This window comes from Oryctolagus cuniculus, chromosome 18, assembly GCF_051225735.1.
Source record: "Oryctolagus cuniculus isolate XC-2025 breed Fujian yellow rabbit chromosome 18, ASM5122573v1, whole genome shotgun sequence".
NCBI lineage: Eukaryota > Metazoa > Chordata > Mammalia > Lagomorpha > Leporidae > Oryctolagus > Oryctolagus cuniculus.
Window position 1 is genome coordinate 70,521,523 of NC_142884.1, and position 24,490 is coordinate 70,546,012.

A 24,490-nucleotide genomic window follows, 5' to 3' on the forward strand; every position below is an offset into this window, starting at 1 on the left:
CTTGGACTATCTTTTACTGCTTTCCCAGGCCATAGAAGAGAGCTGGATTAGAAGAGGAGCAGCCAGGACTCGAACTGGTGCCTGTATGGGATGCTGGCACTGCTGATGGCAGTTTACCCACTACGCCACAGTGCCGGTCTCATGCCTCACTATTTTTAAAATTTTAAAAAATGTATTTGAGAGAGACAGTTTTCAACATGCAATAGCCTGGTTTGGACCAGGGCCAGAGCCAGGACCCAGGACCTCATTATATAACCTGTGCCTTCTTTGCTTTCTGGGGGTAGCAGGATGCTGGAGTTGACAGCCAGAGCCAGGAATTGAACCTAAACACCCTGATGTGGGTTCTGGGTGCTGTGCCCACTAGGCTAAATGCTCATTTTGCCTAGCTTTTTTTTTCTGCATGTCAGAGATTTTGAGTATTTGAAGTCGTTTCAGTGGCAATTGGAGACTCTGGATGATGGTATCTTTGTCTGGAGTATATAGTATTTTTTAAAAAAATTAATTTATTTATTTGAAAGGCCAAATGATGGAGAAACAGAGAAAGAAATACATCCTATTAAATGGTTCACTCTGCAAATGCTGGCAACAGCCGGAGAGGAGCCAGGACAAAAGTTGGAATAAAGAGTCTGGGTTTCTTTCTTGGGTGGCAGGAATCTAAGTACTTGGGTCGTTACCTGCTGCCTCCCAGACACATGAGCAGAGAGCTGGATTGCCACTGAGGCAAGACTCTGTTCCAAGCACCACTATATAAGAAGTGACATCCATAGTAGTGGCTTTACACACTGTATCACCACTCTTGTCCCAGAATACAGTATTTTCTTGTGTCTGGCAACTAGATAGGTAATGATAAAAACTTGAGGTTCTTTGCCTTGAAGTGGAAATTGTTAAGAGACCACCTTGCAACTCAGAGGATGTTTACTGGGGGAGCAGGCAGGGTGGCATATGCTCAAACACAAGAGAGAGAGTGGCCAGAAGAGGTGCTGCTGGCTGAGTGAGTGAGTGGAGTTGGGTAGGGGTTTTCACCTGGTGGGGTGGCATGGCAGTGTCCCCTCTGCACCTGGCCTGGCATTCTGGCTCCTCCCCTGGTACCCGTGGCACTTCAGCTGGCCTATAGCCCTGCTGTTGTGCACAAGGCCATTTCTGTCTTTACACACAGCATGCTCAAAATAGCGTTGGCACAGCCCTGCCAGGAAGGTTATATATTGGTCATATTGGGCTATTCTGGGCTGGTGTGCAGGTGGGGGATGCCCTGATGAGGCAGCAGAGGCAGTCTTCTGTGGTTAGGGTGTGAATGCTTCTTGCTCCTGATTGGTTTGGAGTTTGATGATTGTCATGTCTGACCGGCTTGATTTTGAAGTCGTATTACTGTCCTGTCTTAGTAGGAGCAGATCACTGTAGTGGAGTCAGAAATTAAAAGGCTCTCTCCCTTGGTTCACCTTAAGCTCAAATTTGTCTTTGTCCCATTGTGAATCTGCTAAAAACTGAGCCCATATTCTCAGCTCTCAACCACTACTTTGGAACTTGAATATGCCGTGAGGAGAAAAAGCTGCCAGATTGAGGCCTCTCAGCTTTTCCAGATCTTGTCCACCAGAATTCTCAGTCATGATGTTTCTCTGATGCCTTCAAATGGGGTTTATGTGAGCGTGTATGTATGCATGCTCGTGCGTGTGTACACTGCTGTTTGCCTGGCTTCTCTAATTGTTCTCAGTAGGAGGGTGGTGATGAGAATCCTGGGCTACCATTTGTAAAAAAAGAGCCAGAGGCATGTGTCAGAGTGGAGCGCAAGTCTTTGTTTTTTGTTTTGCTTTTTAAAGATTTATTTATTTATTTGAAAGAGTTACACAGAGGAGGAGAGGCAGTGAGAGAGGTCTTATGTCTGCTGGTTCACTCCCCAATTGGCCACAATGATTAGAACTGTGCTGATCCAAAGCCAGAAGCTTCTTCTGGTCTCCTATGTGGGTGCAGAGGCCCAAGGACTTGGGCCATCTTCCACTGCTTTCCCAGGTCATAGCAGAGAGCTGGATTGAAAGTGGAGCAGCTGGGACCTGAACTGGCACCCATATGGGATGCCAGCACTGCAGGCAGCAACTTTACCTGCTACACAACAGCGCTGGCCCCAAGTCTTTGTCTTTAGCATGGGGTCTGTTGATTACTTACGGTGAAATGGCCAGGCATACCGGGGACTCTATTCATCACTCTGCTTTCATCTTTGGACCCTCTGTGACCTGAGGTCAAATTGTCCCAAACTCACATGGTTGACATTCTCATCCAGAGGGTGTTTGGTAAGGAGGGCTGTCCTGTGCGTTGTAAGATGCTTTATAGCATCCCTGGTTGTTTTTGTACTCCACAACTGTGGCCACTGGATATGTCCACTGGAGAATGCAAGTGGTGCTCAGAAAAGATCTCTCTCCAAGACTTAGGTTGTTGATGTGCTGATTTTTAATACTGACTTTTTTTTTTTTTTTTTACACCATAGGGTTTGAAACTGCCAAGTCTTTTGCCCTCCATGGTGCACATGTGATCCTGGCCTGCAGGAATATGGCAAGAGCCAGCGAGGCGGTGTCACGCATTTTAGAAGAATGGGTAAGCACTTGACTGGGTTTTTTTCTTCTTTTGATTGTCAAATACACGCCAGGCTAAACACATGGAGGTTTTAGTGCAGCGCATCAAGTTTATTGCTCTTGGAATAACGTCTTTATTTTTAAAGTCATCTTTGCTTTGTTTACTTTATGAATGAAAGGATGAGCAAGCCTGTTATTATGCACGCATTTGTTTATAGTTCGTTGTCAATGTCATCTGCTTTATTAGTCAGTGGTTTGAAAATGTTTACTCATTTAACTCATTTACTAAGAAAATAAGACGTGGTTAACGCCCCTGAATGCAATGAGGAGCTTGTTATGCTTATGGGTTTTAAGATTAGAAAGGAGTAGGCTTTAACTCTTCCTTGGGTTTCTTGCCTCTGCGTCTCTGTAGATGTCGGTGTCAGTATCTCTGAGTGTGCAGAGTTCTGGGGGACAGGGGTTGCCGTGCTTGTGGGACTAAGAACGAACCATCAAACAAAAGCTCCCTGCTCTCCTGGGCTTACTAGGCAGGTAGGAGAAACAGACCATAGAGGCATTATCTGTTAACATTGAACATGATGTCAGGTGGGTCTGATTAAAGTGAAAGGTGACACAGCAGGGACTCTAACATTGTGACATTTGATCCGAGACCTGAATGAAGTAGAGATGAGCCACAAACGTCAGGGGAAACACTTTTTTGGTAGGAGTAGCATGTGTGGAAACATGGAGGTGTCTCTTGGGGTTGAGGGGCAGTGAAGAAGATGTTAGAAGGTTTGAGCTCGAGAGTGACAGGAACTGATGGATTGTTAGAACGTGGTCATTGGGTGTCAGCATCAAGTACAGGCTGCATTCATGCAGGCTTCTGTGAGGTGTGCCTCTGTGATAGGCACTCCGTCTCCTGTTGAGGACAGGCAGACACTGCCACTGTATGTGTGGAGCATGCAGCCGGTGGTGGAAGATGAGAGGCACCCAGGAAGCATGAAACTCGTTGTAAGTGGGGAACGGCGGTAGCAGGTTCAGTGGAACAGTCCCGAGGAAGACAAGGTTGAACTGAGATCTTGAGAAAGACCTGGAGTGTGGATGAAGGCCAGAGGGGGTGAGGGAAGGGCAGGTGTGGTGGCCCTGGGAGGAGGAGGTGGGGGACAGAGCAGTGTGGCCAGGGCAGAGTGTGAGGAAGCTCGGATAACCCTTGCCATGCTGTCTTCATTTGCTTACTGCTGTGAATTTTTTTTCCATTTAAAGAAATAAAGCATGGTTTGTTTAAGAACATTTCTGGTTTTTGGGACTGGAAAGTTAAGAAAGGAGAGAAAAGGACGATTTATTTTTGAGTTTTCAATATGTTTTGGTGAAATATTATAAATTTAAGTATTTAAATGTAAATTTCAAATGATTGGAGTCATCATATTTGGTTAGGTCTTTATTTTTTAAATTTATTCCAGAGACTTACAGAGAGGTGTGGGGGCAGGGGGAGAGAGGGAGGGAGGAAGGGAGAAACGCCCAGTTGCTGGTTTGCTCCCTAAATGACCACAATAGACAGAGCTGGGAATTCAATTCAGATTGCCCACATAGGAGACAGAAACCCAGTTAGTTGAGCCATCAGTGCGGGCCTCTTGGGTCTGCATTATTAGGTAGCTGGAATTGGGAGTCAGAGCTAGCCAGGAATCAAACACAGGTACACTGACAAGGGATGCTGGTATCTTAACTAGTATCTTAACTTCTGGGTCCAATGCCTGCTGCTGGGTTAATTTTTTTATTTAAAAAATTAAACTATTTCTGATTCTATACTTGAAAAATCAATTCTTTTAGGTGGAATAGTAGTAGTTTTTAGAGATGTATAAAGAAGAAAAATGCTAATGCATGCATATGATTTGATTGTTCATATACAATGAAAAGGACAAAAGTAAAATGCGGAAGTTCTTCCTTGTCCTTTTCTTGAAAGGTAAACACTGTTAACCATTGATTGTGTTTTCTTCCAGGAAAGGCTGTATATATAGCAAACCCATAGTTTTCTGTAGTTTTTTTAAATGTAATTTTATAGGAGAGTTTTTCCTTAATGGTGCACATAGATCAACTCCATCATTCTTAACTGCTGCATGATATTCCACTGTGTGCTTATGCCATAAGTTGCTTGACCAGCCTCCCTTTTGATAGTTATGTAGGGTGTTTGCATTGTCTTGCTATTCCAAGCAATGTTGTTACATTGCTTGTTACATGGATTCATCTTTCTTGCATCAGTCTTTCATGAGTTTTGTTGAAAATTGGGTCAGACTAAGGTGTATGGCACATTGCTGTTGCACAGATTTGTATGTGTATTTATGAGTGAATCTTAGCAGTGGATTCTTGATTCAAAGATGAATGCATTTAAAAATTGAGTAACAGTTTCCCAGTTGCTGCTCCAGTTTCTCTTACTGTTGACATAATAGATGGGTACCTGTTGTCTAGCAACAAGAAATGTCAGCCTTGTAAAAGTTTGCCCATTTGTTGTTAGGATTTTAACTGGAAAGCCAAATTCCATGGCTCTAAGATGTTGTAGTGACCATAGTGTGCAATGACATTAATAAGGAACCAAGTCCTGGGAGATAATGCTGAGACATCCTGCTTTTTCTTCTTTAAGTTTCTTCTCTTTCCTTAGAACATGACACATAAGCGAGCAGACTGGTCTGCATTTGTCTTGTTAGAACTATTGCTTGATACATAAAGGCAGGAGTTCCTGGATATGCCCTAATTATTTGTGGGGTCTTGAGTAAGTCTCTTAATTTGTGGTTTGGAACCTGCTTGTTTGCTTGTGAAGAAGATTGAATGGGTGGACCTAAAAAACTCAACATCAGGCTCTCTTTATTGTATTATAACCATAGTTGGGTCCATTTGAGAGTTTCAGGGAATAGAATTTATTATTGTATAGTTCAAGTTCATTCTATCATATAGTACAGTCAGCCTATGGGTTCTGAATTATGGGTTCAACCAGTTGCATGTTGAAAATGTGCAGAAAACCTGCATCTAAATTGGACGAGTATAGACTTTATTCATTATTCCCTAAATAGTACGGTATATCAGTTATTTGAATAGCATTTACATTGTATTAGGTATCATAACTAATCTAAAGATGATTTGAAGCGTACAGGAGGTTATGCATAGGTTATGTGCAAATTGTGTATCATTTTGTGTGAGGGACTTAAGCATCTGCAGATTTTGGTATTCCTGGGGATCCTGGAACCAGTCCCCCTCAGATACTGAGGAGCCAGTGATAACCAGAGAAAGAGTCATCCAAAAACATTGAGTGTCAGGGACATGGGAAAGTGAAACAGAAACACACACACACACACACACACTGTTTCATACATTTAAATTGGATTTTATAGGTTATGGACTGAAAAATTCCAACCCCTCCATCATCTCATCTCTTCCCTGTTCTCTTGTATGCCATGGTACTGTGTCCCTCATTCCCTTGGATCATGTTATGAATGTGATGACTTGAAATCTGCACCAACAGCTGTCAGTACTGCTTCCTGTCACTGCACTATTGTTATAATTCAGAGTCTCAGATCCCAGGGATGTGCTTCGGTGACCTACATCTGGCTTGGTCCCCACTTTTCTACCCTTGGTATTTACTGGTATGGTTTCCTCAGGCCTTCAGCTATCTTCCATCTTTACACAGGGATTTTAACTGGCATATCATTAAATACTAGCTTCTTGTGTTTTTCAAGGTCAATTTAATCAACTCCAGTTTTTCAGCTGCTAGCCGGCCTGAGCATCCTCATACTTTATCTGGGATGAACCACACTGGCGTCTGTGCAGGAAAGGTACTGTGACATATTGGCACCTCACAGGAGATGCTCAAACGATCCAAAGTTTTTGGTTGCGCAAAAGCCCATTCAGGAGTCTTTGGGCCATTTGGCTCCACCTTGGTTCTTAAGTGCCAAGGCTCTGCAGGCATTCCCAGCTCCAGTCCTGGGGATAGAGTCCGTTCCTCCTTACTCAACTTGTTCTTCCCTGCCTGGTCTTCCTCTTCCTGCCCTTGCACATTCCAGGATCACTGTGTTCCAGAACACTCATGTCTACCTCTTTGCCAGCAGAATGCTTTTCCCATAACTCACAATGGGGCAGCTAGCAACCTCCATTTGTCAAATCCCTTTCATGTGCTTTGCTCTGGCAAAATATCCTTTATTCTGGAGGATGCAAAACCCTGATTGTCTGCATTTTATTGAAGTCAAGGGACAGTTCAGAACAGAGAAGGGACTTGCCTAGCTGGCGAGCTCAGGGTCAGGCTCCTAGCTTGGTGCTTCTGACTGGCATGCCTGAAGTATGTCTCCTGTACTCCATGGTTGGGTTTCCCACCACACTGAGTACTACGGGTGTGCATTACCTTTCAGATTTTGCCTTCAAACTCTCGTAATATATTTGAGTGATGAATCAGCAGTGCTCATATTTGTTGGAGGAAACAATTTTGATCTTTCTTGTTTTGGCCCTTTACTTTCTAGATATTGATAGGAATCGCAGACCACTGTTAATAAAGTATAGCCTAAGTGAAAACACATTTCATATAGAAGTATATTAAGAACCTATACATAATTACTACACTAATAGTTTCATGGGAAAAAGCCCTCTTGCTGAGAAGTTTGGGATATTCCAAAGTTAGAAATGAGAGAAATGAAAACAATTAAAATAGGTTAACATGGACAGTATGGAAGTAAACTACTTTCTTAAGAGGCCAATCCATTTAGCTTAATTAAAAAATGTGGGGAACTGGTATTTAGTGTAACCGTTAAAATGCCACTTAGGATGTGCCACATTCCATACCAGAGTGCCTGGGTTCAAGTCCTGGCTCTTCTTCTGATTTCATCTTCCTGCTAATGTGTACTCTGGGGGGCAGCAGGTGATGGCTCAAGTACTTGAGTCTCTGCCACCCATGTGCGAGACCCAGATCGAGTTTCCAGCTCCTGACTGTGGCCTGGGCCAGCTTCAGCCATTGGAGGCATTTGAGGAGTGAACCAGTGGATGGAAGATTGTCTCTCTCTCCTTCTCCAGCACCCCCTTTCAAATAAATGAAAGTAATTTTTTTTTTTTTGACAGCCAGAGTGAACAGTGAGAGAGACAGACAGAGAGAAAGGTCTTCCTTTGCTGTTGGTTCACCCTCCAATGGCCGCCACGGCTGGCGCGCTGCGGCCGGTGCACCGCGCTGATCTGATGGCAGGAGCCAGGTGCTTCTCCTGGTCTCCCATGGGGTGCAGGGCCCAAGGACTTGGGCCATCCTCCACTGCCTTCCCGGGCCACAGCAGAGAGCTGACCTGGAAGAGGGGCAACCGGGAAAGAATCCGGCGCCCCGACTGGGACTAGAACCCGGTGTGCCGGCGGCGCTAGGTGGAGGATTAGCCTATTGAGCCGCGGTGCCGGCCGAAAGTAAATTTTTAAAAAGGAGGGAGGGATGGGAGACCCATCAACTCCAAATTGTATTTAAAGAAAAGATTCCTGGAAATGTCCATGCCTCTGTGGTTAGGCAGTTAGCAGGTGCAGTGACAGAGTCTGCCTTGGTGACATCCCCATACGGATGGCAGCTTGGTGTGGTTTACCTCTAAGACAAGTTCATACTTTGCCCCTGGGTGTTGCTAGGAGCCCATGTGGTTGGCTGTATGGGAAATTGATCTTTTCCTGCTCTCCCGGTGGGTGAGTTTTCTGGCTGGCAGCAGCATCTCTGTTAGGACTGCAGGTGAGCGCTCCAGTTCTGGGACACTGGTGCGGTGTGTGTGAGCGCTGCAGTGCTGTGGTTTATTCTTTGTGCTTATTGGGGGTGGGCTTTTTTGTTTTGTCTTTGTTTTTTTGCTGTGTTTGTGGACATGTGGCACATGGCACTCCTTATCCTGAGGGCTAACGACCTCCGGGGGGGTGGGGCATGTACAGAACAAGAGCTCCTTAGGTGCTAGGGCACACCTACTAAACAGTCCCGGCAGGAAGTCCTCGGCCTCCCCATGTGGAGCTCTTGGAAGGCCTACATAGAGCTTCAGAACCCCACTTCTCTCTCCTTAATAGATTGCTAAATTTTAACTTCTTGATTTTAGGTACCTGTAACATGGAATCTAAAACTTGTTAGCTTTTTTTTTTTTTTATTTGAAAGGCAGAATCACAGAGAATGGAGAGAGAGTTTTTTAAAATTTTTTATTTTTTAAATTTATTTATTTGAGAGGCAGAGTAACAGAGAGGGAGAGACAAGGAGAGGTCTTTGATCCTCTGGTTCATTCCCCAAATGGTCACAACAGCTGGAGCTGGGCTGATCTGAAGCCAGGAGCCTGGAGCTTCCTCTGGGTTTCCCACGTGGGTGCAGGGACCCAAGGGCTTGGGCCACTTTCTATTGCTTTCCCAATCACACTAGCAGGGTGCTGGATCAGAAGTAGAGCATCTGGGACTCAAACAGGTATCCAGATGGGATGCTGGTAATGCAGGTGGAGGCTTTATCCACTATGCCACAGCATCAGCCCCTGATAAATCTTCTATCCACTGCATCACTCCCCAAATGTCTGCAACAGCTGGGGCAGGGCATGGCCGAAGCCAGGAGCCAGTAGCTCTGTTCAGGTGTCCCACATGGATGACAGGGACCCAAGTACTTGGGCTTTCATCTACTACCTTCATAGGTGTATTAGCAGGAAACTGGATTGGACGCAGAGCAGTCAGGACTTGAACCACTGCTCTAATAAGGGCTGCTGTTGTCAGGTGGCTGCTTAACCTGCCATGCTACAATACTAGTCCCTAAAACTTGAGATCTTGTCAAAGAAGGAGTTGAGTAGAGCAAGAGCATGTGTGCCTAAGGTCACCTGCTGACCCCCCCCCCCCCCGCGCGCAAGTTGTTTGCCAGAGGAAAAGCGGTGGGGCTGTGTTCAGGACTCAGGGCTGCAGTAGGAGATGATGAATTGAGAGAGAGGAGGGACTTTTGGGAGTGACTGGCCTAACTAACCTGTTCCAAACCTGCACAGGGTCTGTATTACCATGTAAAGAACTCAACAGGGAGTGCCAGTGAACTGAGTAGGAAGTGTGAAACTCTGGCATCTACTAGGATTTGAGGGAGCCAACAGGTTAGGTTGGGCGGAAGTGGACTGACATGGCCAGAAAGCCTGTGGCCTTCTCTTGGAGTTAGTATTCGACCCCTCCCTGACTCCCTAGAATGAACCTGTTACACTATCCTATGGAAGGAGTAACTTGGATGTATTTGTTTGGAGGGGGTGTTTGGTCCCTTCAAAACACTCGAAGCCCAAGCTTTGCTAACTTGTCTCTCAACTTTAGATGTGCCATCAGCCAGGAGGATACAAACAGCATGTGGCCCAGCTACTCTTGTAAAATTTGTCATGGCCAGTTAGCAAGATTCTTACGAAGCCCGAGGAAACCAACTGCCTCATGGGGTGATACCTACTTGGTTTACCCCAATCCAGAAACTGAGTCCGATCAGTGCTATAAAGCTGCTCTGACACTGAACTGACTAATGTCCAGAGTATATAAGATAAATCCATCTCAGCCCCTGCCCTTCCTCCCTCACTTCAGTTGTGACAACCAAAAATGACTTTGGGCATTGTTGTCCATTAGGGGTGCAGTTCATCCCAGCTGATAACTATAAAACATGCTGTTTTATAATGGCAAAGACTAGATGTAGATAAACCCTATGGCTTTGGGTAAGTTTCTTAATTTCTGTAAACTTCAGTTTCCTTGTCTGTAAAATGCAGAATGTAATATGTGTGTCGAGATATAAGTGGTTATATAGTAAATGCATAGACTGTGCGTGAAGTATTAATGCATTGTGGGAGTAGATGAAGTACACCATCAAATGGTAGTTGCTGTTGTTTGTGGTCATAATAATAATTTCTTACTCATACATGAAAGTGCAAAATGATGCTTACTTTTCTTAACCTCTCCAAGTGGCTGAGAGAGGAGCTGTAGGAGGATGTTTATCAGCACAATTCAGATGGAGTTGTAGTTAATTCTTTTTCTGTCTTCATATGTCTGGACTCCTACATTTTGATAGATGTGTATTTAGTTTGTTGATTGGTATTTTCCAGTGTACTTTATATTAGCACTCAACTGTCATTTGAAAAGCCATCTTAATTATTTATGTGATTGCTTTTTCTTTTGTATTTACAAAGAAACACACTTTGCATATATTTGCGAAAGATGATTAAGGGATTAGTCATCAGGAACAGCAAGCAATGGTTTATATCAAAATGGTTATTGAGAAAGCAGGGAGATGAGGGATAAAAATAAAAGATTTATTAGCCCAAGGTAATGGAATATGCATGTTTTAGGGAGAGAACGCATGCTCAGGTGATTGTAGACACAGTCAGATGCTGAAGTGTTGTAATGATTCCAGTTTTCAATAAAGTTGATACTGGGTTTCTATCTCGCTGGGGTGGAGGCATGTGGAAAGCACTGGCAGTATTACGTCATTGCAGCCTCCCTGACAAGCATCAGAGATAAGAAGTTTAGCATTACTGTCAGATATGGCACACTTGGGGCCTACTGTTGTGTTATGCACTTGGGCTGGACACGTTGCTGTGCTTTTCTTAGATACTGACAACCTTGTGTTTTCATGAAATGATGGTAAGGATGGGCTGGGAGGCTGAGTAATGAATCACTTGTGTGTTGAAGAGCTTCTGCAGAAATCGAGCTCCTATTAGGCTCCCTCAAATCCACTCCGTGACTTGATGAGCTGGTATGGTTTTGCTGATTGTGGGAATTTACCCTAGTCTCCTTTGATAGTAAAAGCTTAAGTCCTGCAATTTGCTTAGCTGTGCATGCCTCCTTAGGAAGGCCTCGGGTGTGATGGCTCCTCCTTTCATGTGACAGGTGTGTGTGCTGGAAGGAGACGTACATCCTGTGGGATGGGTAATATACAAACCTCACGCCTGTCTAAGTTGGTGACTTAGCTTGGAAAAGATGGTTGGCATCTAACACAAATGTCACACATTGTGGAGATCATCCCCATTGTTTGAAATTATCCTTAGCTAACCAAAAATATAAAAGCTATTAATATTATTAATAGTTACAGATGGTAAGGAAAAGTTCATTCTAAATCAGCCACTGGATTTGTTCCTCATTTGTTTACATTAAAAATTGTTTTTCTGTATAGCGCTGGATTTTCAATAAATAAAGGATGCTATAAAAAGGTCTGTGATCCAGCAGTAAGCATATGAACTGCTTAAGCACACACTTTCACAAAAGGGTAGAGTTCTGTGGCTCTTTCGTGGCACACTTTTATGTAACAAAATGCCAGGTTGTTGCTGTCAGTTGCAGGAACAGATGAGTATTCATACTTGTTTTTGACTAGGCACTGTACATAATTTTTTTAAAAGCTTTTTAAAGCCGAGAGTCTGAAACTCCATTAACGATGAAACCTACATGCTGCACATCAGTCCCATTGTGCAGATGAGCTGAATTTAGAAGAGGAGGAGAATTTACCTAAGCACACACGGCAATGAGGTCCGTAGTGGGCCCAGAGTTTGAAGCCATATTCTGTCACCCCAAAGTCACCCTGTTGCTCAATTCAAAATTTGAGGTGTGTGCTGTGCCAGGAGATGGGCCAAATATGACATTAATAGAGGTGTGTGTGAGTGACTGCTCCTGTGCTGACAATAGGAGGGGGCCTGCGGTTCCCTAGGAAGGAGGGTGTCCCCTGTGGCTTTCTAAAATCTGATGGACTTGATGAACCTAGGAAGCCCTTCCCTTCCTGTCTGATCTTAGACTTCCATTTCAAATTGAATAAAATGTATTTACTGTTCTGCTTAAGTTGCCCATTTGACCTTTCTTGTCACAAGCCCAGGAAAGATTCTTTATCAGATAATAAATTATTCATCCTCCTCATAAACATAATTGGTTGCTGAAATATTCTGAGTTTCCGCTGTCTCCAGAATGCCTAAAACTTGTGCTGGTACTAACCCTCTAAGTTTTAAATTTCATTATAGATTCCAAAAATTTTGCCTTGACTTGTTCTTGAGCGTTACTCGTTGTTCTTTGATCACTCTCTTTGGATCTTTACTGTGTTTCCTGCCACCACTTCCTGCTCACACTCTTGGACTGAATCTTTTCAAACTTTGTATCTGTTGTCACATTCATATAATGAAGGCTGTGATTAACTGTGGAGTTTTAAAGTGAAAGCCAAGCATTTGTGGGTACCACTGAACCATCCATCCTCTTAATAATGTGAAATCCAAAGCAGATACATCCTTTAATTAACATGGGGTCCCTTGAGTTCTTAGTAATGTTGACCTAGTCTGAAGAGACTGACTCCATCTTCATATGGTGTTTGGCCATTATTTGAAAAACATGCTTCTGGCCACTTGGCCTTTAGACTCTGTGATTTGAGAGAGGGAAGTATGCCTGAGACTGTTCTTCACGTTTAATACAGGGCAACTAGAACCCCTTAAATGCAGCAGGTGTTAGAATAAACAGAGAGGGAAGAGAGTCCTGTGCTGACAAATGCATCTACACAATGGTGGGTAGAGATGCAGTGTAGACAAGGAGGCCACAGTCAGACTGCATCAGCACATGTTGCAATAGGTTAAGGCTTATTTTAAACTAACATTTCAAGCAAGTCAGTGGAGAAGAGAGCATCCCAGCTTTGGCATCATGAAGACCTGGGATTGGAGCCTGGTGTAAACAGGTGCTCACTCAGTGATCCTGGGCAGATCTGATCCTCTCTATGAACCTTGGTTCATTTCTGTGCAGAGTGGTGTGGGCTTTTGGTGTCATCATAAGGATAAAGTGAAATAGCTCATAGAGCCCTTTGCACAAAACCTGGTACACATGAGAGACTCAGTAAATGGTGGGTGCAAGAGAGGCTGACATGTCTAGTTTGGTTCCTTAAAATGCACAAATACACTCGCAAATCTTAATGGAAAAATGCCTTTTTTTTTCAAGGCACAGTTACAGGGAGGGGACTTCTTAAAAAATTTTTTTTAAAAATTTAATTCTGTTTACTTAAAAGAGTTAGGTAGAGCCAGAGAAAAGTCTTCTGTTTGTTAACTCCCCAGATGACTGCAGTGGCCAGAGCTGAGCTGATCGGAAACCAGGAGCTTCTTAGGAGTCTCCCATGCAGGTGCAGGGGACCAATGACTTGGGCCATCTTCTATTGCTTTCTCAGGCCATAGAAGAGAGCTGGATGGAAAGTCGAACAGCCAGGACTCGAACTGATGCTTATATGGAATGCTGGCCCTGCAAGGTGAGGCTTTAACTGACTGCTCCACAGTGCAAGCCCTGGAAAAATGCTTCTTTATTTTACGTTGGGTTGCTTAACAAAACTATCATAGACTGGGTGGATTAAAAAAATCATTTCTGACAGTTCTAGAGACTTGAAGTCTGAGATCAGGTTGCCAGCATGGTTGGGTTCTTGGATGAACCCACGCTCTTTTTTCAGATAGGAATCATCTTGTTGTGTCCTCACATGGTGGAGCAGGGAGGGAGGGGGCTCTCATCTCTCTTTGTAAGGACACTTAGCCTAGCACAAGTGCTCTGCCCTCACAACCTAATCACCTTCCAAAGACTCCACCTCCAAACGCCATCATACTGGGGGTTAGGATTTCAGTGTGGGGTTTGGAGGCACACATGCCTCCAAAATGTCTCATTATTCTGCTCTTGGCCTTCCCAAATTGATGTTTGTCTAACATGACAAATACATTTATTCCATTCCAATAGCTCCAAAAGTATTAAATCATTCCAAATTCAACTCTGAATTCTACATTCTTTAAAAAAATATTCAAGAGGCTGGTGTCGTGGCTCAATAGGTACCCACTGTGGTGCCGGTACCCCAGGTTCTAGTCCTGGTGTGGCACCGGATTCTGTCCCGGTTGCTCCTCTTCCACAGCTCTCTGCTGTGGCCCGGGAGGGCAGTGGAGGATGGCCCAAGTACTTGGGCCCTGCACCCCATGGGAGACCAGGAGAAGCACCTGGCTCCTGGCTTTGGATTGGCGCAGTGCGCCGGCCATGGCAGCCATTTGGGTGGTGAACCAACGGAAAAAGGAAGACCTTTCTCTCTGTCTCTCTCTCTCACTGTCTAACTCTGCCTGTCAAAATAAATAAATAAATAAATAAAAAAAATAAAAACTCAATAAATACTGGCTCTTCTTCTTCCCCCAAGGGTGTCAGTTGTTGATACTAAAGTGAGCTGAGCTCAGGAGCAGGGGGAGGGGGTCCGTCTGTCACTCCCGGGGAAAGATGTAACTAGCATAACTAAAATGCCCTCAGTGTCCTTCCCTGGTGCGGAGCCAGCTGTCCTTTCACAGAGGGTGGAGTTGGTACTGGAGAGAAGTGGAGCTGGAGGGCCCATCTGACGCTCTTCTAGGGTGGGACGTGGACCCAATGAAGGTGTGTGATTGCTGAGGAAGGTCCTGAGAGGCGCTATGGCTTCCTGCTGGCTCACTTGTCCACCAGGTTGTGAGAACACTCACTCAGGCCTATGGAGAGGCCCATGGGACAAGGAACTGAGGCCACAGAGCCAGCAGCCACATTCGTGGTCCCTCGTGTGAGTCTTCAGCCTAGTGAAGTCTTTGGATGACTGTAGCCCTGGATGACACATACGTGTCATGAGAGATCTCTATTCAGATGCAGCCAGCAGCCAAATCACTTGTGAACTCGTCACCCATGAAAGATACACAGTGTGTCTGTGGGGGAAATGTGTGACACACTGGTGTATAACTAACATGTGAGCCATGGCGTCAAGGAGAAAAGACTGGATAGGTTAAGCCAATGGTACTCCTTGACAAACCAGGTCTTCCTTTGCCGTTGGTTCACCCCTCACTGGCCGTTGCGGCCGGCGCACAGTGCTGATTTGAAGCCAGGAGCCAGGTGCTTCTCCTGGTCTCCCATATGTGGGTGCAGGGCCCAAGCACTTGGGCCATCCTCCACTGCACTCCTGGGCCACAGCAGAGAGCTGGCAACCGGGACAGAATCCGGTGCCCCGACAGGGACTAGAACCTGGTGTGCCGGCGCTGCGGGCGGAGGATTAGCCTAGTGAGCCATGGCACCGGCCACCAGGGGTGGGGTTGCCTAGTCTGACCTCTTCTCCAGTGCTCAGGCCACTCTATACAGGGGTCATTTAGCTTTGTCATGGATACTGCCACTGATGGATGAATCTTTGTATCCCCAGCTGGCCCAGACCGTTTTTGCACAGCTCTCGATCAGAAAGTTCTCCCTTACGTTGAAGGCAGAGTCTTCCTCAAAGCATCCTATCCCCATCGGCCCTGGATCTGCCCTCTGACTTCCGCTGGCTGCCTTCTCATCAGAACCTGACTAATACTTGCATTTCTCAAATTCCCTAAATAATAAATCCAAAGTTATTGAAGATATTGAGTGACTAGAAGTTGGCAGGGAGACCGACCCCTCTCATTTCTTTGCAACCCCTGTCTCCCTGCTTTATTGAAGCTTGGGATGTACAACGTAAGGCTAGGCAGCTGGGGAGAATGATTCACCTCGGTATCCTTCAGCAGGCAGTGCATACAGGAGCCCAGACCAGCTTTTCCTTCCAGGAATTAATGAATCAGAGAAAACGAAGAGCACAGACAGTCTTGTTTGAAATGACTGGGGAACACTGTGCTTATTTACCTAACAATTCTCAGATCCTGATTGTTAGGAGCACAGTGCAGTCTGTAAACCGGGTAGCTGGGAGAAACTTCAATGCATCTTTGTGATGGCTTTGTTGTTGTTTATTGAGAGGGACTAATTAACTTTGATTATTGCACTAATATTATGGCACTTTGACAGCCCTTCAGATTTATGACTCTGGGAAAATAAACAAATGAAATGCAGGTGCTGGAGCAGAAAGAATAAGTTATTACTGAACTTTAATTACTTGGAATATGTAGCCAGGAGAGAATTAGTTGATGAATTACAGGATGCTTAAAATCTACATCAAATTGTAAGCAATAAGAGGAGAAAACTAAAAAGGCAATAGAAGGGGCAAGAAAGAGGAGCTGGGAGGGGTCTGTGTTAAAGGCAGGACACACCTGTAATGATCTCAGTACTGTTTCACTGAGAGATCCCCATGGTTTCTCCTGCGCAGAAAAGTGCACAGCACCCCTCAAAAGGTGACCTCTGACCTGAAGCCTCAGCATTCCCTGAGAACTTGTTAGAAATGCTAATTCATGAGTCCTACCCCAGACCTACCAGCTGGAAATCTCTGCAGGTAGGGCCCAGCAATCTCTGTTTAGCAATTCCTTCAGGAGATTGTGATCCGTGCAAAAGTTGAGAAGATCTCATTTCATTTGCTTTTTGTTGTATAAAAGGGAAGGTACAGAGTTTTATCTTGACCTACAAAATCAGACTTTCTCATGACTGAGTTTACCAACGTCTGAGCCATTCAGGTTACTCAAAAACAATGGTATAGGTATTTCTGACACTCGTATTAAATACTTGTGATAGAGGGTGATATAAGACAATGTGGGAAGAGTACCAAGGAGGTGATGCCCCCAAACTGTAAGTAATGCCCATGCCGACAACCATATTAAGAATGGTACTTTAACCTGAGACTCAAGAAAGATGGTTTCCCCATGGCCTCAAAGCCGGACCATTGAAGAAGGAATTATTGGCAGAGTGGGCAGTCCAGATGGCAAGGGCACTTTGAGGTGGAAGGAAGGCACGGACAGAGCATGAGTAAAGCACATGCTGGGAAAGCTGAGTGGGCTGGGTTGCATGCAGTGTGGACAACCAGGCTAGAAGCTGCTGTGTGAGTTCAGATCCTTCAGGACCTCGATTCCATTCTTAGGAGAAAGAGCTTCTTTCTGCCATTGAAAGATCAGAGTGGGGTGATGCAGAAAGACAGATGCTTGGGCTGAATTAGGGAGAGGGTGTTGGGAGGCTGGGAGATGCTGGAAGTCGTGGTTTGGGTTAGCAGCAGTTCCAGATGCAGCCATGAGTTGGTAAGGCCAAGAATCACGCTAGAGATGCTTGGCTTAGTTCCTGCCAGTCACAGAATGCTTGGAAATCCATCAGCTGAGTCACAGTGTATGGGGAAGGGGGGAAGCCGTCGTAATGGTTCTGACCTTGAGAACTTTTATCAAGCTAAAGGAGAAAGTAGGCCTTACTTTGAGAAACTTGATGGAATATAAAGAAATGGACTTCCTTATCTGTAGCCCTCTCTTAGGAAGAGGGGGTTTTATCCTTTATGGTTGGGTATGTCACGGTTCAGATCGGGAAGTGCTGTGAGTGGACGGAGAGCAGACAGACACCAGGAGAGGAGGAGGGCAGCAAGCACTGATGAGCAGTTGTCTGAACAGTGCAGTGGAACTGCATGTGAGTGACAGCCTTGGTGGATTCTGTACCAGGGGGACCGGGGCCATTCCCAGCAACAGGCAGACCATTTTTCCCTTCAGTTCTGGGTTGTCTCCTCTTAGTTGTTTTCATTCCTACCAGTTCTCAGTCTACCTCCAGCTCTAGACTGAGTCTGTTTCTTGAAGAGTTGCAAATGTATCCAGGACTCAGGTATTTACAGTCAAACAGGCTGCCAAGTTTCCATTCTGGAGATAGTTTCTTTGATTTATTTTCCCCACACTTTGGAACCTTCTGGATTCTTCCTCTTTGAGATAGTGATGGGCACTTGAGGAGCTGGAGTGTGTTTCCATGTGAGAGGGAGCTAAATCTACTCTCACTGTAAATCTTCTACCTGGAATCCACATGGTAACATGTAAAAGAGGACGGTGATTGTTGGAGGATTGCCTTCTCTCTCTCTCTCTCTGTCTCTCTGTCTCTGTCTTTAACTTTGTCAAAAAAAAAAAAAAAAAAAGAGATCTTCCTTCCATTGGTTCACTCCCCAAATGGCCGCCATAGCTGGCGTTGTGCCGATCCAAAGCCAGGAACCAGGTGCTTCTTCCTGGTCTCCCACGTGAGTGCAGGGGCCCAAGCACTTGGGCCATCCTCCACTGCCCTCCCAGGGCACAGCAGAGAGCTGGACTGGAAGAGGAGCAACTGAGACTAGAACCCGGCACCCATATGGGATGCCAGTGCCACCAGGTGGAGGATTAACCAAGTGAGCCATGGCACCGGCCCCAGGATTGCCTTCTCTTTGGGATGGTTCATCTGTTGGGATTGCCGTCTCTTTGGGATGGATGGTAATCTGTCCATGCTGGAAACAGAGATGGATAAATGTGTACTTTGAGCCCTGGGTCTGCATCATTGGAGGCAATGCCAGTGCACTTGGTAATGTTGTTGATGGTGACAATCGTACTACAGGCTGGGGACCTCCTCAGAGATTTGCCAATATGGACACTTGTGGAGAGACAGCAAAGCAGAACAGAAGTAGTCTGTATTACTTTGAAATACCTGGCAAATACTTTGTTTAGTCATATATCACCCAGTGGGTTTTATGTAACTGTTTTAGCCATTGCTATGAATGTATAGCTAAGATGGGAGTAAATTTATGCAAGAAACATAATGAAAAATTGGAGCATGAATTAGATTGTTGTCTATTAGTGGAGTGTTGTTGTGAATTACTGTGTTACAATGGAGCATACTATGGTTACAGATGATAAAGTTAGAGGATTAGAAAGGGCTTTGTAATGTCATCTAGTTGATGACAGAGAAGCTAAAGCCCACAGAGGGTGGTTTAAGCAGCTAATTATGGCTTCTTTAGAGACATATTATCTTGCTGCCTGTTTGCCTATTTTGGAAACATGGGTGTGTGCATGTATATGTGTGTGTTAAAGATTTCTTAATTTATTTGAAAGAATTAGAGAAAGGGAGAGACAGAGGAGAGAGATCCTTGATATACTGGTTCACTTCCTGCAATGGCTACAACAAGTGGGCTGGGCCAGGAGGAAGCCAGGAGCTTCACCCCAGTGTCTCATGTGGGTACAGGGGCCCAAGCACTTGGCACATCCTCTGTTGCTTTCCCAGGTGCACTAGCAGGGAGCTGGATCAGAAGTAGAACAGCTGGGACAGGTGCCCATATGGGATACTGGTATCTCAGGTGGCTATTTTGAGATAAAGAGACTGAGATACAGTAACATTTAGAACCTTGTCTAAGTTCACACAGCATATGAACAGCAGAGATTAAATACCATAGGAGGACAGAGCCCTGTTTTACTTTACTCCTCTTGGTAGTTTGCCCAGTGTGTAGCATAGTACCTGATTGACAGGAAGGTGTTAATGAAGAGTTGTTGAAGGAATGAGAGGGTAAAGCAAGGTGACAGCTGAGCTATGGAAGTTACAACCTGGGCAGCAGTATCTTGCCACTATAGGAAAGGACGGTTTGTTGATCAGGTTATTTTTTGGCAAACCAGACTCCCAGAAGGTACAAACAGCTAAATGATGTTTAAGTACTGAGCTCTCTGAATCACTTTTCATACTGGTGCTACCGAGGTGTTCCCAGTTCAGCTACCTTCTGGCTTGTAACAAAAGAGGTCATTATTCATAGTACATTGTGTTGGAAGTATTTTATTCCAGTTCTTTGGCAGGTGCTAGTCCTGATAAGAGAAATCTTAGCTAACTAGCTTTCCAGGCTGCACTGGGGAAGTGAGTGTTGGCTCCTAAGGAAGGGATGGGTTGGTCACCTGTGGTGGTTTTGAAGGACAGAGCAATAGCATCTTTCGGGAAAGATGAGCTGCAGGGCAGACACTTAGATGGAAGGAGTAACGGGCTCACAGATGGATTCAGGAGCCAGACTGTGGTCTTCATTTGAGAGTGTGTGCTAGTGCAAGAGAGATTGGTCAGAAATTAGTAACAACTTTAAAAAGTGAGAGACCTGAGGTGAAATTAGGATTTTTGGAAATAAATATGAGGGAACTTCAAAAAATTCCTGAAAAAGGCAATTAAAAGAACTTTTTCAGTGTAAAAATTTTGAAATCTGTGCACAAGGGGAATCTTCAAAAAGTTGATGGAAAATGAAAGTCATGAAAAAGCTGCATAAATATAAAATATTTTTGTACCAACATCAGGTCACCTTTGAGTTAATTTCATTTTCCCACAAACTCTTCCAAGTTCCCTCGTTTAAAAACCTTTTCTGAGGTGCGCATTTGGGCTTGTGGTTAAGACACTGGGTAGGATACCTGGGTCTCACATCAGAGTGCCTCGGTTCAATTCCTGGCTCCAGTTCCTGTCTCCATCTTTCCAGTAACGTACATCCTGGGAGGCAGCAGTGATGGCTCAAGTACCTGGGTTCCTGCCACCCGCCCAGGAGACCTGGACCGAATTCTTGGTTCCTGGTTTCAGCCAAGCTCGGTTCTGGCCTTTGCAGGCATCTGGGGACTGAGCCAGTGGGTAGGAACTCTGTCTCTCTGTGACTTGATGCTATTCAAATAAATAAAAACCTTCCTGTTTCCTATCACTTAGGTCAGAAAAACCAGCTTAGATTGGCTTTGCTTCCAATGTCCCTGTTTCTTTTTGATTAATCAGTAATTGTCCTGAAACCTGTCAAGATAAATGCATTCTGACAGAGAAATTAACCAGAGAGAGAGACACACACACACAAGGCAGAGACAGAGATAACCATATAGAGAAAGACACATCCACACACACACACACACACACGCTCACACACTGTGATGGCTACACAGAGGAGAGGCAGAGACAGAGACTGTGAGACAAAGACAGTGACAGAGAAAGGCTCTGTGCCAAGGATTTCATGGAGTTTGACAGTGCCTGCCTCTGCATGATGGGATAGGGTTGGGGGCTGAGTCTGTGTTCTGTGTTCTCTGATCATTTCTTGCTTAGAAAGGAGGAAATTAGAATTGTTGAGCTATGATTTGTTTTAATCAGAAAGAAGTTGTCTAACATAAATCTCTTCTTGAGTGCTGGAAAAGCCCTGAAGCATCCAGGAAAAAAATATCAATACTTTGCAAAGGAGGAATGATTGTTCCGATTTGTGGCTTAATTGACTTTAAGCCTTAATGAAACTTGGGCCAGTGTGGGCGGTGCACTCTTTGGCTGGGACCAACCACGAAGTCTATGCTAGGGCAGGAGGACTTAGAGTGGTTATTTGGTCCTTTGCTATTGATGAAATTTTCTAATTGACTGGGGCTACTTAATACCAGATAATATTTTTTTCCTCCTATGAAGAGAGTAAATCCTTTTTCAGACTAGCAAAGTAATTTATTTTAAATTACAGCCTTTTCTATTGGAAGCATTTGTTTATGTTAGATTATCGTTCCCCAAGTGAAATTTCACTGATGCCGTATAATTAAATATAGATTTTTTTAAAAAAAGCATGTATTTTAAATTTTTAAGTGGACAAACTGGGGGTTTGTAAAGACCTTATTAGCCCACGAACTGCACAGAATGGCTGTTGGAGGCGTTCCCCCAGTGCCCTGCCTGTGCTTCATGTCACTTGTGGATGCTACAAGACCAATTGCTTCTTAGTACAAAGGTTTGCGTTAAGTTTGGCAGTCTGTTAGTGGATTTTGGAGTCAGACCAGCCTCTCAGTGTTGGGATCTCAGACAAGACACTCCTCCCTTTGCCTCTAGATCTTGCTGTGGGAAATGGGGAAGGTGCTTGTCAGGATTAAATGAGTTAGCAGTGCCTGGCTCACATCACATCAGCAACACCTGCCAAGTACTGCTTTCGGAGCTGAAGGCTTCCTAAAGGCACCTTTTCCTGCCTTGTACTTTGTGGGTTCCACCCATCGAGTCACTCCTACTTTACCCCTTGCTGTTGACAACTCTTGTACCCGCAGGGACTGGCCTCAGTGCCAGAGCCTCCTTTGGGTAGACTTGCTTCATGTTCCAACAAAGCTCCCTTGCTGTGGTATTGGATTTTGTAGGATGGTGGCAGTTTCCAGAAACCTCTGGTCCATGAGCCAATTTGGAGAAAATGGAATCTTTCTCTGTGCCTTTCGGCTCGCATCCTAAAAGCCTGCACAACGTTTTGGGCAGGCTTCAGCAACTTCACATCAAGGGCTCAATCACAGTTCTGAAATAAAAACATCCCCTGTTGTTCTCTGTGTGTGAAGCTGGATGCTGCACTTGGCACAGACCTCGGTGCTAGCGATAACACTTCCTCCCGGCATCTCAGAAGGCCCCGAGCAGGCAGAATCCACTCTACATGCTCAGTGCTTCTCCAGATGAGATTTAAAAAAAAAAAAAACTGTCAGAATCCAATTGTTCAGAGGCACTTCCAGCTAGAGGTAAGATAGGGATTTTGAAGTCTTTGGAGAGATTTGTTGAGCCAGGCTGGGTCGCACCAGGGTCCTTGTGTAGTGATTCTTGTCCAGGTTTCTCATCATGACAGAGCAGTGGGCCTCATTATCACCACGCTCACATTCTCCTTAGCAGAGAGTCCTCTATAGAAATGGTGGTGAATTTAGTAACTGACAGCCACTAGGTGTTACATGATTTGTAGAGAATGTATATGTGAAAGAAAATGGATGAATTAAAAGTATTAAGCAGCTTAGTCAGCATCAACATGGATGAATTGTTGAGATTTTTTTTTTACTCCTTATACAATAAACATATGGCATGAATTTTCTGCTCTCATTACAGATGCTGAGAGAAGGCAAAGACAAATATTTTTATTACATTCATGTTTTACAGTAAAAACACTGCTCGGTTTGTTTATACAGTTCCACTGTTACAGTTTTTATGGTTGGTAATGAAACCACTGTAAAACCAAGCCTGGGTTATATAGCAGCTGTGATAAGCCCTAATACTCAGGGAGATACCCTGGATGGAATAGCTGATGTCACGTGTGCAGAATCAACAATTGAGTTATGTGCTAGGACAGGCTAAGTTACGCTGGAATAACAACCAACCTCAAACTCTCCGGGGTTTACAATGACAAAGGGTCCCTTCTCGCTCAGACTGCATCTCTGTCTTGAGTTGCTTGGAAGGTTTTGTTGTGTGAGGATCTCTCTGAACCTCTGGGATGTTGCAGTCACCAAGGCAGAGGGAAGCGTGTTGACCTGTGCCCTAGATCTTCAAGCTTCTGCACAGAAGCAACACCTGCCGCTTCTGCCCACATTTCATTAGCCAGAGTGAGTCTCATAACAATGTCCAACTTGAAGGAGGTGGCAACTTGTGTGTGAAGGAGGCAGAAACTAAAACTATGGGAGAATAACCCCAAAGGCTTACTCTAAGGCCACTTGATATCTTTTTGTGTTACTTAGTTGATGCTCTATTTTGAGTGCAACATGGAATCAAGGGAGTAGGACAGGCACCCAAGAACTTTGTGTCCTCCATACCCAAACTATTTGACAGTCATAGAACTGTATTTTGATTTTTAGGAAGGATTTGCAGGAGTATTTAACAATGCATAAAATTTTCAAAGCCACATAAAAGTTGAACTGTGATTTTGACTCTTTTTTTTGAAGTTTGCATCCAGAAGCTCATTGTGAAGACTGACTTCCTTTTGAGATGTATCTTCCTTTTTTTTTTTTTTTTTTTTTAAGATTTATTTATTTATTTGAAAGAGTTACATGGAACGAGGAGAGGCAGAGAGAGAGAGAGGTCTTCTATCTGATGGTTCACTCCCCAATTGGCCGCAATGGCTGGAACTGTGCTGATGTGAAGCCAGGAGCCAGGAGCTTCTTCCAGGTCTCCCATATGGGATGCAGGGGCCCAAGGAGTTGGGCCATCTTCTACTGCTTTCCTAGGCTACAGCAGAGAGCTGGATTGGAAGTAGAGCAGCTGGGTCTTGAACCGGTGCCTATATGGGATGCCAGCGCTTCAGGCCAGGGCATTAACCTGCTGTGCCACAGCACCAGCCCCAAGATATATCTTCCTTAACTGGTGAATGTTGTCATGCTTAGAAAGGAAATAAGCTATCTTTAGGAAGATAGCTCAAAGTGACTTTTTCACAGCAACCTGGAGGTGGTATCCAGAGTTGTGCTGTCTGCTGTGGTAGCCACTGGCCTCCTGTGCCAAATGAATGCTTCAGAGATAGCTGGTCAAGGTAAACAGACACTGTAAGTGTAAACAGAACACCTGCCAAGTTTTAAAGACTTGTATAAAAAACGTAAGCTGCTTTCTCAACAATTTGA

At 44.7% G+C, this 24,490-nt stretch overlaps 1 protein-coding gene across 14 annotated transcripts in view; it reads left to right on the forward strand.

The window, feature by feature from the left end:
• WWOX (WW domain containing oxidoreductase) overlaps positions 1–24,490 on the forward strand; it is a 1,024,395-nt gene that overhangs the window by 59,374 nt on the left and 940,531 nt on the right. For all 14 annotated transcript variants that reach the window (XM_089320578.1, XM_002711692.6, XM_089320572.1 and 11 more), the window contains exon 5: positions 2,477–2,583. In XM_089320578.1, coding sequence (XP_089176704.1) covers positions 2,477–2,583 — 107 coding nt within the window. The remainder of the gene's footprint in view (positions 1–2,476; positions 2,584–24,490) is intronic.